Source organism: Antedon mediterranea, chromosome 4, assembly GCF_964355755.1.
Source record: "Antedon mediterranea chromosome 4, ecAntMedi1.1, whole genome shotgun sequence".
Taxonomy (NCBI): domain Eukaryota; kingdom Metazoa; phylum Echinodermata; class Crinoidea; order Comatulida; family Antedonidae; genus Antedon; species Antedon mediterranea.
In genome coordinates, this window is record NC_092673.1 from 33,765,122 (window position 1) to 33,781,258 (window position 16,137).

At 33.6% G+C, this 16,137-nt stretch overlaps 1 protein-coding gene across 2 annotated transcripts; it reads left to right on the plus strand.

Annotated features, from left to right (window-relative positions):
- The first annotated feature begins 1,253 nt into the window (after nt 1–1,253).
- LOC140047378 (protein FAM78B-like) lies at nt 1,254–14,061 on the plus strand. Of its 2 annotated transcripts, XM_072092374.1 has the most exons (5): nt 1,254–1,269; nt 1,429–1,476; nt 2,978–3,118; nt 5,806–6,130; nt 13,176–14,061. In XM_072092374.1, exons 3-5 carry the CDS (start codon nt 2,989–2,991, stop codon nt 13,708–13,710), a joined length of 990 nt encoding a protein of 329 aa, XP_071948475.1. In that variant the 5' UTR covers nt 1,254–1,269; nt 1,429–1,476; nt 2,978–2,988; the 3' UTR covers nt 13,711–14,061. The 2 variants fall into 2 exon arrangements, with proteins under 2 accessions (XP_071948475.1, XP_071948476.1); XM_072092375.1 differs by lacking the exons at nt 1,254–1,269; nt 1,429–1,476; nt 2,978–3,118 and adding an exon at nt 3,994–4,135.
- The last annotated feature ends 2,076 nt before the right edge of the window (nt 14,062–16,137 follow it).

Here is a 16,137-nt window from a genome sequence, read left to right on the forward strand (position 1 = left end):
GGCTTATTCGCTTGTGATTGCTAACTGTCTATAACTTCGCTTGTCATTGGTTAAAACGCTTGCGTTGCGTTTACGTCCTTGCGTTACGTTCAAGTGGGAACCAAGCCTAAAGCTTGGTTCCCACTGTTGGATCCAATGACAAGCGAAGTTATAGACAGTTACCAATCACAAGCGAATAAGTCATCGCTTGTGATTGGTCAATTTACTTGCGTTGCGTTACGTCCTTGCGTTGCGTCGCTAGTGGGAACCAAGCTTTAAGTCGCGTTTACGTCGTTGTGTTACGTCCCGTCCTAGTGGGAACCAAGCTTTTGGTCCTGACTTTAGACTTACATTATGCAAACCGTACAGGCACTGTTGTTTGCTTTAAGTCAATAAAACAATTTTAAGTTTTGATAACATTGTTTTAACAATACTTTTTTCGCTGTTAACATCCTTTTTCATAGTCATTTTTGCGATAAAATATTGAGAGGAAAATACTATTTTCGCTGTCAACTTCCTTTTTCGTTGTAATTTTTTAGATAAAAAATTAATATTGAGAGGAAAACATTTTACTGTGCATTATGACATTTTACGATTTCCTCGTATTGTGGTTGATTTTCATGTACATAATTTCACGTTGAAAAGACCCCTATTACATCTCAGATTCCAGCCATTCCCACAGGAATAGTCAAAATAAATGAGAACATGAGTTCGATTCGCTTCACATTATACTGGCTGCTGCATGAAATTGAATCTCAAGCATTTATTTTAAAATCTAGCAATACATATTTAAGTTGTCAGTATGCGATCAGTCTAGAATCGGAGTGTACGTAAAGAGCACGAAGGGAATATACGATACGTGCGTACAATTGATGAGTTTATGTTAAATTCACGGCCGCCGTACGTAATGATAATGAGACGGACAGTCTACGATGAATTGTATTGAATCGATATAATATTATGACTCACCAAGAGTGTTCCACTAAAGTATCGGTTGTTAGATCCTTCTGGTGGTGATGTGATGATCGTTGACATTATAAACACGACCACAAGCGAGATGTTTCATTCGGGCTAAGGAGGCCTAAGATTAAGAAGAATCAAAAGACAAACATATCGAGTTAATATCGTGCCGACATAATTTGGATTAAACACTGATGCTAACCGAGTAAAGTAAATCTATTCTCCACTCCACTAAACGTACAATAAACACGGAATTCTGTAGAAACGTCGACATTGCTGTCATAGCTACTAATAATATTGTAGAATAATTTGCACATTCGGAACAGTACTGTAAGTAGAATTAATTAAAAAAAATAATGAATAATAATAATCTAGTAATCATTGTACGTACATTAGATGTAATTCAACTGTACTTAAGGATTCATATTCCACACTCTTGATTCTGCAACAAACGGAATTTATACTGAGCATTTAATCTTATTAATACAGATACTGTGAAACAGATCATTTTGCAGCAAAACAAGTACCTAGAAAAATGTAAGTGAATTTGTTACTTCATTGTAATAAAGTAGACTGGAACTCCTTCGGTGTAGGTGAATGAGGAACTTATTGTTCAACACCATAGAATTCCCCCTTCCCTATTCAGGGCTGGGGACACTCCTATTGGGGGACACTTTCACGTGAAACGAACGAGGTATATTGTTTAACACCGAATAGCCGCCCCACAATGCCACCACCCTCCCCTATTCAGAGGACTCCTATTCAGGGGACATTTTCCCGTGAAAGGAACGAGGTACATATTTGTTGACATCTTAGAAAATTCCCCCGAACAGCCCCTATTAGGGGACACATTCCAATGAAACGAACGCATATTAGGCAAACTCTGGAATGAATATAACAGTTGAAATAAGAATGATCATCTAAACACGTCGTTAAACAGGAAACAAGAAACTGTGTAATTCTGTATGTATAACAATAAACGTATGCCTATACTAACAATATCTTAATAGGTGTATTAGTATTTTCGATGGTGATGACACATTGAGTATTATATCAAGCACGAGTCGTCATACATTAGATATGTTGTGATGATCGATCGTCTTGACATTATTAAGTGCATTTATTATAATTCCATAGTAGGCTTAAAAAGCGTTATATTTTTTATGATGCGCTAACAATGTACTTCATAAAGAATTGTGCATTGATGTAGAAAACTAAAAGGGAAGTACATACCTGTAAATTCAAATCAAACAGTGACAGCCTTCGGTTTTATTTATATGTTTTAATTTCTCTTTTTAGAATATAACAACATTTAATTTAAAATGGAAAGGATGACAAAAAAAAGAGCAAAGCTCGCACAAGGTCTTGTCACCTTAAAAAGAAACAAATTAAAAGATGGTAACAATTACAAACATCCTATGGCAACAAGAATAAAAACGATAATAATAAAAATATATATACTTTTGAAAATATTTGTCACCTGAAAAAATAATTCTTAAAAATGTTTTGTTGAATATGCCAAAAATTGGATCGGAAAAAATGTTATTTTTTTACATTGTTACAAGGATCTTACAGAGACACGTAAGTGTCTGTAGTCGTAAGAGCCTTTGGGAAAAAATATAATCACAAAGAAAAAAACATGAAATAAGGTTTTAAAGGTACAAGATGAAAAAAAAAAATTAGTAAAAGTATTTAATTAATCTTCATTTTTCCTGTTTTTGGATAACAGAAAAAAGAATTTCGTATAATATAATAGAAACATCAACACCATTCCAAAATATTGGATCATACCTTCGAATTGTATTTCCACCCCATATTAGTTACAGAATTACGTTCTGAAATAGGCCTACTTACAATATCTTCTTCTTCTGATTAGGACATGTGTAACGTGTCAAAAATTCAAGGTATGTTGGATTATGTGCTGTACGTTCGTTTTAAAAACATTTTAGAATATCAATTATCAATTTTAGTTTCTTAAATAAAAAATAAAAATCAGAACTGAAGATAGTGTATAAAATAATTATCGTTGCTTTTGTAGACAGCTCAAGAATGGTAGGGGTAAGAAAATGTTCGTTGGTGGTGATGACCAGTGATTTTGGTAGAAAAATCAGCGGTAAATTGCGAACCATATCAAGCATCATCGGACCCAAACGAAAGGATGACGGACGAAACGAAACAGGTAGGTCAAACAGACATATAAATACGCTTCATTGTCGTTATCCGAACTCCCTCATTTTTAAACATCTTTATGCTCGTACAAACTCACTCTCATCTTCGCATTCATCGTTTCCCTATTCTTTGGTCTTCCTTCCTCTCTCAAAGACTCGTCTGTCCTTTCTTCTCTTTATGTTTTCCTCAGGCAGTTAAAACAACATTTTACTGATTCCTAATTCTACCCCGTGTGCTTTCTTTTTCTTTTACCAGTTGTTCTTGTTTTTAAATTTGTTAATGTATTTTGAAATGTAGGCCTATATTGATTTTTTATTTTATGTAGTTATGTTCTTCTGGGGCCCCAGACATTTCATGTTATGGCGACTCTGTTGCTTTTGGGGTCCCAGGACATGATGTCGAATAAATAAATGAGATATCGCGATCTACTATTTTGTGCCATTTATTCCTGTCGTGGACCGGGTGTGTCTAAATGGGCCAGTGCAATTTAGTGCTGTTCCGTCATCCCGTGTCATTTTTGTCAATATTTTCTTTGTTCTTCCAACTGGTCTTTTACTTTGTTGTTGTCTTCTTCAAGAGCTACCGGTAGTTTTGCGGGTGAATTAAATTGCTACTATTATCCATTTTACAGAATTTCGTTAAAAACAATATTGTAATTTAAACCCTCGTTATAAATGCAAAAAAAAAATCCCACCAAAAACAGAAAAAAAAACCAACCATTTAATTTTTTCTGTGCCGAAAATCTCCAAAACAAACGCGTCGTCTCTACAATTTAATGACGTCATTTCTTATGCGCCGTTCGTACATAACTGCGCGTTATAGCAACACTACGTAGCAACTATAGCATTTTTTTGTGCATGGCGACAGAGTAGACAGAACCCAAACAAACACTGGAGGGTAAGCTGTACAACTATAGATGTCCACAAAATAATATAATAAAAAGCTTAAATGTATTCCAAAACATCTTATATGAATCATGAAGATTACGATGAAACATCCTACAAACAATTCGGCGACTGCAGAAAAGGTGAGAATCAGATTAAATATATTTTACAGCTGTATTTTTATGTTGAACATTGATGATAGTCGCCTAGTAAGGCCCTAAATCTCTGTCTACACTATCAAACTAGTTTGACAAAATGTAAGGGTACTGTAAGTCCCACGTACGTTACAATTCTCTTCGGAATATCGCCCTCTTTTCGATTTCGCGTAAACTTTTCTTAATTTCATCAATAGACTGCCCCACTGGCGGCATTATTATCTAATGAAAATGAATCAAATCATAGTTAGTGTTTATTATTATCATGAAAAACAAGCGAAAACTAATGTATTTATCAATGTTTATTATTATTTATAGTTTCGAGTGAGATGATCATAAATATTGTATGTTATTATTAAACATAAACAAATAAATACAGTTAATATTTAAGTCTGAAGATAAAACAATTTTACGATTAAACGTATATTTTTATTTTGTATTTTTAGCCTTATTTTTTGTATGTTGTAGCCTAATTTATTTATTTATTAATGTTTATTATTATTTCTATTTTCGCGTGATCTGCAGATAAAACACTTTCACAGTAACGTATATAGTTTTGTTTGGTATATATATATATTAATGTCTTATTTTGTATCTAATATTTACTCTTTGTTTAAGCCTGGTCGGACTGTTTTGGAGTCAGTGCCGAATATCTGTGTGGGATTTATCCTATCCTTCCTACCGGTTATTATTCATTAGTGATAAAATACAAATTATTAATATTCCATATAACAAACAACAACTAAACAATGACGTAAAATCCTTGTTAATATTGCTAAATTCCCACAAAAGAGAAAAAAAATATTGTTTAGTTCCTAAAAATCCTTCCTGTTTTAATTCGGATTAGTGTGAATTTAACGGTGTGAATTACGCACTTAGTATAGTTAGACAAAGGCATTCCTGTCACCACCAATGAACCCATTTTTTTGCTTTTCGTAGTAGGCCTAGATGAATGAGTATGAATCAGAAACCGAAAATATGTAGAAATCATTCATATTAACACTAGTAGTATATAAAACTGTAATTAAACCGTTACTTCCTGATAATGATGTGGAGCTTTAGCGGAAAACAGCCTCGTTTATTACAAAGTTGGGGTTAAAAAATGTTTTTTTTAAACGCCTCACCCACGGTCTATTGTTACGAACTTTTGAGGCATACAGTGTCGTACCTATTCAATACAAAATCAGATATAATTTCTTTTGTTAACTTTGCTAACTACGTTTCTTGAGCAAGTATACGCTTCGCTAAATCTCCATTGAAATGGAAATGTACTTAACTGTACTTAGCAAACTGACTCAGTGACTGTTTGTATTGTGGTGGTAGTCACCACGTATTCACATGGAGTGGTAAAGAAAAAAACTGCTTTATTTTGGAGTTTATTCAGTTTTTTACACGATCTGTATCTTGAATGTATTCTACACTATGTTCCCTAATACGTGAGCCACTGGGCTGAATGGCAAATGGTGGAAATGACATCAGACACAGCTTCCGTTAGAGGTAGCCCCGGCTGTTCTGGTCTTTCTGTACTATCATCGCATCCTTTCAGAAACTTGTTGAGTACTCAGTCGACCAGTTCTCTCGTCGTGTCGTTTTTAAATCTTAAAATCTCGGATTTTGTAACAAACATTAGTTCTTTTTTACTCTCTCGATATATCCAGTGCCGTGTCACAGTAACTCTAGTGAGGTTCAGAACTCTAATCTGCACTGCAACCCAGTACCGATGGGGTGCATACTACCCAAGAGGCAGAAGAACTTGGGCCTAGAAGGTGACATCAAAGTATATGATCTTCAAGCTCGTATAGACTCTCACCCGACGTCTTTAATAGAATCTTCATACACTGTACTCAAATACCAGACACCACACTTTCGAGCGTCTGCCAAAGTGCGTTTTCCACCAATAAGTGGTAATGATACATGGCAGATAGGCTGGGTGCAAGGATGCAGTAATATGGACTTTACCATTACATATGGAAACTTAGGAACGTAAGTATTTAAACATTATTTCTATCACTAATTTATAAAATAACGTTTTGTTTTTACATAATAAATATTAATTGTTACAGTAGTTCCGAACTAAGAGTTACCTCACGATAAATGTAACTAAAAAAACACCATCGTGTACAATACTAAATAATTGTGTAAACATATTAAGTGACTATTTGTTTTCTGTTTTACCACATTGAAAAGCATCAGGTGCATTAAAGTGAACATACAATATTATACATAAGCATGTTACTATACAATTACATTTAGGCCTATTTAATGCATATATTTTTTCATTATGAAATGATATAATATCTTTCTGATGTTATGAATATCAAACTACGAAATGGCTAAAATACTTCCAGTGAAAAACAACAACAAAACAACAAACATTTTAGAAATTAAGAACATAGAAATTACTATTATTATTTTTACTTCCGCAAATCGTTGCTGGTTGCCATTAAAATTTATTAGTTATTAAAAATGAAGAAGCATCCAAGCGTTAATAATAAATGTGGAGCCGTTAAATGATCTTAAGTATGACTCGGTGCTTTAAAAATATATCACATAACGCAATTAAGCTATGTAAGAAAAGTTGTTATCTTCACGTACTCGACGACAAACAAGTGTAGGCTTTTCAAATACAAAGTACTGTTGGCCTACGCAGATGCCCGAGGCCCCTGGTTAGGAACCCGAAATGGTCCGTAAAAAAAAAAAAGTGTATCAATACTAGTTTTGGAGAGTAGGCTTATACTATGATGATTTTGACCGGCATGATAGATTTCACACCGTTCAACGACCAACAATACAAACACATAGGCCTACAATATGTAAAACTGTACATTAAAAATGTAGGCCTATAAGCTAATAAAAAAAGCACTCGGTTGGTAAATCACGAAAAAAAAAATATTTAAAAAAGGTGTATTAATACTAGAGATTGATATTATACGGTACAATGACAGTTTGTCACGGGAGGCCCCCTTTCATGTTTGCTAAGTGGGAATGTATTGTAGCCTACGGACAAAAGAACGATTAAGAATTTGTTAGAGGCCGAAATCGTCAAAAAAAGGATTTTATAATACGAGCCTGGGAAGACATACCTAGTTGTAAATGTAGTGGAGTTGTATTCTATAGCAACGGTATCAATCATTTCGTTGCTAGGGAAGTGAACATCAATCATTCGAGTATATTATTTGTCATTTTACGAATCAACATGTGCGAATGGAACCCTATAAATACCAAACATACCGCCAGTAACAAATCGGTCACTAACTCCTCAAAGGAAGACTGGGTAGTCTCTCATTTGTTTGGGTATATGTCGATCCGTATCAGACGAAAGTAAAGTGGTCCCTAATAAAAGGAAAGAAAATAAAAGAGACCTGTTTACATCATACATAATATATTGCTATTGATGAACATAATGAAACAAAATGTAACTACATTATGACAAATAATGAATTACTGTAAACCGTATATTATAATAACGTATGTTAAGTAATGTTGTTACGTAATGCGTAGGCCTACTGTATTGAATACGGTACATTCCTACAGCTTAGTTCCCACTAGAATGTAACGCGAGGACGTAAACGCAACGCAAGCGTATTGACCAATGACAAGCAACAGTTCGAATAATCCATCGCTTGTGATTGATCAAATCACTTACGTTGCGTTACGTCCTTGTGTTGCGTCTCTAGTGGGAACCAAGCATACTAAATATACTACATTGTGATTTTATATATTGCTTGTAAATGACGTAACATATACTGCATTACGTACATAAGGGGACCTACTGCTTGTACGTAGCGTAACGTATAGTGCTCATACACGACGTAACGTAACGGTAACGTATATTGTTCATACATGACATAACGTAACAGTAACGTATAGTGTTGTATACCGTATATTACTACTTGTACATTGTGTTACAGTACATTACTACTCCTATATGACGTAACGTAACTGTCTAAATACATGTATGACGTAAATATGGTACTGCGTCTAATACATACGACGGCATTAACATTCCCATACTAGAATTATTGTCGTATAGTACAGGGTGTTTCCCATTATTGTTTGAAATAATAACAATTCACGACAAATATTTCGTTAAATTTTCAATCACTCATTGTGGTTACTAATCGCATTAAGATGATTAAAGTATTGAGGAGACGACATACGGGTCACTTAATCATTCGACCCTATTATGGAACCGTATTTGTACTCCAAATCGAGTAAAATAACACGACACTTTGTACGTGTTGAGTTAAGCATACGATGTACTTAAATCGCTTGTTATAATTTGCTTTACCTGTTTGGTTATGTATAGCAATTGTTTATTATGTCCAAATGTATTAATAACCTGCAGTACACCTTTAATCAATTGTGTGAATATTTTCGAATAAGAACAATGCCCCTTTGTTCCTACATAACTCAAATAATTTATAATAATTTTTAAATGGAGGACAAGAGTTTATAGAGAAGGAAATAATATAGCGGGAATTAGTAATTTCACAAGGTCTCGATAATTGGAGACTTCACTCATTTTGAGGATCAAAGGTCAGACTTATAACAAATGCTTAGCCACAAAATCATCTTTGAGTTGTCAGTGACTTGCTTAAGTCAGTTTTCAAAAGTTTCAATAAAAAAAATTTTTCTTTAAATTTTATATGACGATATCGATTCCATAAGATTAATTATTAAGTTTCCATTTAAGCACCTTTTAACCATAGTATCTTGACTTAAGTAAACATAGTTGCCAGCGCAACACGTTGTGTTGTTTATCCCGCGTCACAGATGTAGTTCATAATCTGAATTTTTTATTCAAAATGGAATAACAATGTTTTGATTTTGTTCTTTAGCCAACAATATTGTGGTTTATGTGATTAAAAAGGTCAAACGGAAATATAAATATCTTGTCATTCCTAACAACATCTCGCATCGCATAGGAACCCAAAACAAAAAGTATATATAGGGCCTATATTAAGTGTTTTTCGGATTTATAGAATGTTCATGATGATAACCACAATTGTTAACAAATCGTTACTTACGCGCGTGTTTTAGTGGGTCATTGGCGGAATAATACGAAACACTATCAATAAGGTTATAGGGCCCTACATAAGTTAGGCCTATAGTTTGGTTTTGTTAGCGCGGACTAAACATACATTATTGTGCCGTTGTAGCTTTTTTTAATTAGAAGTTTGAGCTTGGGAACTAATACATAAGCGGTATATTACGTCACAAATTAATAAGTTCTGCGTACAAAAAAGCGCCAAAGTAGAATAAGTGCATCTAACATGCATCGCAGCCTATTATTAAAGCGCCGCAGTCGAATAAGTGTCGCAGTCGAATAAGTGTCGCAGTTGAATAAGCGTCGCAATCGAATAAGCGTCGCAGCCGATTAAACGCCGCAGTCGAATAAGCGTCGCAGCCGATTAAACGCAGCAGTCGAATAAGTGTCGCAGCCCATTAAATGCCACAGTCGAATAAGTGTCCCAGAGACGGAGAAGGACCGTAGTCGACGAAACAAGTGCCTCAATGGGTTGCGTGTATCTCAATTTTTTTTACCAGAGCTAAAAGAGAGACAATTTCGGTAATTACGTTAAATATAAATTCGTTTGATCAAAACAAAGATGATAATCAAATCTTGTATGACTAAGATGAGTTCCGCAGTCTTTTCCGTTTAAATTCTATCATCATCTTTATCGTCAGAGTGTGTTGAAGAAAACTTCGAAACATTTAACCAATCAGATGTCGGTAACCTTTGCATGCTTTCCGTGGCGCCTCAGATAGGTTTAACATCGATTCTTTTCCGTGTGCTAATGCTATTCCAGTGAAAACAAATTAATAATTCGAATACAAGAAAATCCTGTAGATTATGCACTTAGCACGTACGATGGGTAAAGCTTGGTTCCTACTAGAACGCAACGCAAGGACGTAACGCAAAATTATTTGACCAATCTCAAACGATGGATTATTCGACTTGCTTGAGTTGCGTTACGTCCTAGTAGGAATTAAGCTTTAGAATCCCTGTTTTAAAGCTCTGTCTACACTATCAAACTTTATGCGACAAAAGAATGTGATGTGCCCATATATGGAAATGATGACATATCACTAACAAAATTTAGATCGTATTTCAACTACCAAGGGCCTATATAAACGTGGATTATTAGCCTTTCATAAATTAAGGAAATTCGATTAAAAATTTAAAGTTAAAAATAGATCATAACTAATAATGACATGGAATCTAAATTAAGAACGCCAAAGGTTAACTTTAAAAATAAAAAAAGAAAATTCGGATATCTTATTCATCACACGGATATCTCACTTATCTCATATTTGTCGCAACTATAAGTAAGATGTAACTTTTATTGTCACCAATTTCCTACTGTGACAATCGAATTTATCCAGAGCCTACCATTTCCTGTACCCGAGATTAAACACCAGCGAGTTAAACGAGATATGACGTCATTTCTTGTAGAGGCCTCAATAATCATCTCGGTGATGTATTAATTCATTTCCTACGTCAAGGATGTACATCCGAGATAACAATTACATCCACCGCGGATGTTGAATATTTTTTACCAAGGATATAATATACACCCTTTTTTGTCGTGGTCTTTCGCAAATTGAATTAAACGTTATTTTGTAGAAAGCAAACGTCTCCATTCTGATGTTCTCAACATTTTTTCAAATTTTAGAAATTGGTATGTAAAAATTAATCCACTACAGTTACTGCAGTAACTACATTTTGGTTGCAATAACACATGATTTAAATTGTTTAAATGTTGAGGCAGTTACTGCAGTAAACCGTGTGTATGATTCTCCAACAAACCGCTCGCTAAATATTATCGGACTTAAAGAGTAAACAAAATGTATAGTTACTGCAGTAATTGCAGTAGAATAGTTTTGATCCCTTAAGATTGTACACCGTCCATGTATTTTGTTTTTGAATATTTATTTACGTGACATCACGAACAATTATTAGGGCTTAATAACAAAGATCGGTTTTATTTTTGTATTTGCTTTTAGTTTTACGAGAAAAAAATATGTTTTATATTATATAGAAAAATAAACGCTCTTAACTTTAGCCTACAGTACAGTAGTTAGTTACGAACCTACAAATTCAAACGCGTTTCAGGAAACTCGTTGAATCAGGGCAAACATCAACGCACAAACTGTTAGTCAAAAACGTCAAACGCGTTACGTACTCGTTTGCAATTTCAGGAAACTCGTTGAATCAGGGCAAACATCAACGCACAAACTGTTCAAATACTTCAAACGCGTTACGTACTCGTTTGCAATTTCAGGAATATCGTTGAATTAGGCCAAACATCAACGACCAAACTGTTAAAAAACTTCAAACGCGTTACATATGCGTTTGCGATTGTTAAATTAGTTACAGGCCTACTAAAGTACCAACCATGTCACCCACATTATCTATTTATAAAGTTATAACGACAATATTACTGTACATAATATAAAAAAAACCACGATGGCCATCACTCAAATTTCAGCTGATATCATTTTTCAGGAAGCTCATTGAATCAGGGCAAACATCAATGCACAAACTGTTCAAAAACTTCAAATGCGTTACGTATGCGATTGTTAAATTAGTTACAGGACTACTGAAGTTCCCTAACAATCATATCACCAACATTATCTATTTTAAAAGTTATAACGACGATATTACTGTACATAATATAAAAAAACCACGATGGTCATCACTCAAATTTCAGCTGATATCATTTTTCAGGAAACTCGTTGAATTAGGGCAAACTTTAACGCACAAACTGTTCAAAAGCTTCAAACTACGTCAAAGAATCTTGACGACATCCTCTAATTGAAAAATTAACCATCCTTATAAACTAATCACTATGTTTTGAACTGCGAAACATCCAATTCCTTTCTACAATACAGTGTTACAGTAGCTATCATATGTTTTGAATGCATTTTGGTTACTGGACAAAAGTGGTGTATGTTAGCAGTGACTGGGTATTAATTAGGATTTAAAATATATAGAGCTCAGGTTCTGCATCATCATCATCATCATTTGTCACATATGTATCAAATATGACACCTAAATATTATGATACAGGCGTCACATGTGACACAAACTGTATGCCACACTGTATCCCTATGATACTGGACATAAGTGGAGTTACAGTATGCATTGTCACTGCAGTGTATATAAGAAAAATTTCTGATGTATTTTTTATATTGGACCAAATAAAGAATAATAATAATATAGAGAATCAGGTGAAATATTTTATCAAGTGTCCTAAATATAATTTTACAATTGCATTATACATGAATTATTAATGTTTACCTCAATCTAACAAACTTACCTTTTTCAGTTATTTTTCCTCTATACCACAAATGAGCACAAGTTCCACTGAAGTAATTTATCCAATATTTCTGGAGTTTCTTCTTGGACCAAATGTGTTTCTTTCTTGTTCAATATCACACACAATGAAACTGCATGAAACTTTGAATGTACAATTAACAACAGTGCATTTTTAAAATATTATATGTAGCTCTCCATACCTAACACCAAAAACTTACTAAAATCTACATTTTTCTTAATGTTTCATATATGTATATCAAAGTTGCTCCTGGGTTATAATTGATTTAAATTAAATTTAAATAAAATGTGTGATTTCAGTAGTTTTTTACTATAGGTCTATTGTATAGTAGTAAGACTAAACTGTATTGTGAAAATTAAACTTTCCTGCATGCAAACATTATATGCCTATTATTTGTTAATATGTACAGTAAGCCCTAACATGTATTGTGAAAACTAGATTTTCCTGAACATCATATTATGTAGGCCACCCAAAATTGTCCGCTGTTGGGAAATTAGATTCCATACTTTTATTAAAATCAGTTGTTTCACACAAAATGCATTAACAATCAATATAATTGCTATGTATAAAGACAAAAGACTACAGCAATATTCCATAAAGAGATAAAATAGAAAATGTCAAGACTCACTCTTTTTAAAATTATTACCAATTTCCATGACTTATTGTACATTTTCTTCTTCTAGATCAAGTTGGGAAATACCAGCACTTAAAACAGGTCAACAAAGATTTGTCAGTGATTCGGATGGAAAACATTATCCCTGGTACGGGTGCACAACCGAGGTTGCCACTGCATCTGGACCGACAAATTGTTGGACAAATTTAAACCTTAGAATGAATGACAATTTTCACCCGTCAATTACCTGGGATATACCAGTACGAAATAGCCATCAAGTTAAACTTACTCGTCTAGCACGCGATCAAAGTTTTACCGTCTGGCTAGTAGCCGTCAATCAAACGACCGGACAAAAATTTGTGCTCCGAACTGTAAAATGGAGGATGCAAATAAATATAGCTGTGGACGGTACACAACCGCTTGGAAAACGTGCCCGACTACTAGAGCCGAAGATACAAGAACAACCAGTTGTATTAGAATCGTGGCAAAATGAAGTAGCACCGCCAGAATCTCTACGAGCGCCAAACGCAAACAATGCACAAACTTTGATCTGGAGGCCGACAACAGGTGGAGACGTTGTCATAGTACCGCCAGTTTCTTCATAAAATTATGCTTTCTCAAATTTCTTCAGTACTTCAAAACGATTTAATTTTTTTTGTATCGGGCAAACGCAATCTTTTACAAGACCATAATTTCTTACTTTGATGGTTTCATCGTTTTCCTTTGTCTTCCGTGGAGATACAATCAACGTTTTGTTTTTAATTGGTGCTAGCATTTTGTCTATCAACATGTGCTTAATTGATATTTTTGTAAAAAACTTCTCAAAGAGAATTTGTGAAAAGACTATTATTGATTTCTTTGAAATAAAAACAACAAATTGTAAAGTTATATATGATTCAACTCAACAAGTGAGAGTGTGAGAAAAAATGGTAATAAATATAAATGTATAAATTGAATGCAAATGTCTCGTCAATTTTTGTATTACATGTTTTAAATGAAAACCTGTATAAACTACATACAATAAATCTATTATAAATCATTATACTGCAGTTACTGCAGTAGTAACAAGATTCGATTACTGCAATATGTTTGTTGAAACAGTGCGTATTAATACAACAAAAAACGCTTACAAACAATTTGCATAAACAGATTAAACAGTAAACAAAATGTTGGTACTGCAGTATAACTACAGTAAAATAATTTGATTAGGATATTAAAAAGTGGAGTACAAATTGTGTAGTCACTTGACATAAGCAAAGTATGAACTGTATGAAATATATTTTTTTACCTCTGACAAACAATTGAACTATTTGTGACCTGTCTACACAAGCAACTACAGTACTGTTTGCAGGTGTGTAGCAATAAATGCACATGAGCAATAGTATGGTAATGGCAAGTAAGCATGATTAATTAAACATTAACACTGAGCAATTACTGTGTGAACACTGAATGCAATGTGTGAGTGTAAACACTGAACATGAGCAGCAGATGTGTGACAACTGAATGTGTGGAACTACTCTGTGTGGGAAACTACTCTGTGAAAACTAACCATGATCAACTACACTGTGTGAACACTAAACACGATCAACTACACTGTGTGAACACTAAACATAATCAACTACACTGTGTGAACACTAAACATAATCAACTACACTGTGTGAACACTAAACATGACCTTGTGTGACATCTACATGGTGAATGGTATACATAGTGTAACCCATGAACATGTGGAATACATATTGTAGGTAATGCATGATGTGGTAACCGAAGCCATTCTGCAATCAGGGGTTACTTTTTGACAAAGAAAAAACAAAACCTATACACTATAACCTAACCTATAATACTATAATTCAATAACAAAACAAAGACCACTAAAACTATCTATATAGATAGACTATTTATACAAATAAGGAGCGAGACTTAAAACTTTTATTCATTTTTTACTATTCTACCTTTAAAATACACAAAATCAAATACAATGCAAAAACAAATCTATCAACTTAACAATATTATGATAATTTCATATCAATTTTTTACATAGTATATAAATCTGAACTGAAGACGTTAAACCGTCTAGTGATTTTGTTGAAATAAAATGTGTAAAAAGCTGAGTTTACACAAAGGTCGATAAGGACAACAAAAAGCTAAAAGCCAAGGTCCTAAGGTGGGACTGTTGCGCCAGGTTTTATGATTTCTGGATAGATGACAGGAAATAAAACAAAGGAACGACTTAGTATAAAGGAAACCGTTAATAGGGAATAGGGAATTACTGTGATAACTTGATACAGTACATTATAACTCACTTCCAATCCATCAGTAAAGTTCATTTGCTTTATTATCTAATAAATGTAACATCGGATTATTAATAAGGTCTCTAATCATAAACATAGCAACTGTAATTGTTATATTAACTATTACATGTTTACTTCCAATTAAGGACCACAAGCTATATTTTTTATATAGGGCAGATACAACTGTAATACTATATTTCGTCTACAGGGACCACTATTACATTTTTTATACATGTATGACATCAACGCTAATATCAAACTATATATTTACCTCCAATAAAACATCACTAGCTATATTTTTTATAAAGGCATATACAACTGTAATATTACACTATATTGTTCCTCTCTAATTAAGGACCTCCAACTCTATTTATCCTACAGGTCAGAGAAACCTATAATATTTAACCTATATCATATTTACCGAAAATTAAATATCATTTTTTAAGCCAGGGTTTTAAGTAGTTTTATGACTTCTGGCCTCTACTGAGAATCAATTTATTTTGTGTAGATACATGTTACAAAAATATGATCGCTAATTGGAAGTGAAGTCCCAAAATAAAATGATAAATAAATAAATAATAATAAATGATATAAAATTAAATTGTAATGTTTCTAGGGATTTTTCCTTTATTCATATTTTGATCACATATACAAACAACTGAAGTGAAGTTTTATTTGAATTGAAATTTTTTGAAATTTATATTTATACTGGGTAACCTCTTCAGTCAAAGACTGGTCTCC

Excerpts from the sequence above, each read along its gene's own strand:
- LOC140047378 (XM_072092374.1), top strand. The coding sequence starts at position 2,989 with ATGGTAGGGGTAAGAAAATGTTCGTTGGTGGTGATGACCAGTGATTTT. Across the intron at positions 3,119-5,805 it reads TGACGGACGAAACGAAACAG|TGCCGTGTCACAGTAACTCT; the intron begins GTAGGTCAAACA and ends CGATATATCCAG. Across the intron at positions 6,131-13,175 it reads ACATATGGAAACTTAGGAAC|ATCAAGTTGGGAAATACCAG; the intron begins GTAAGTATTTAA and ends TTCTTCTTCTAG.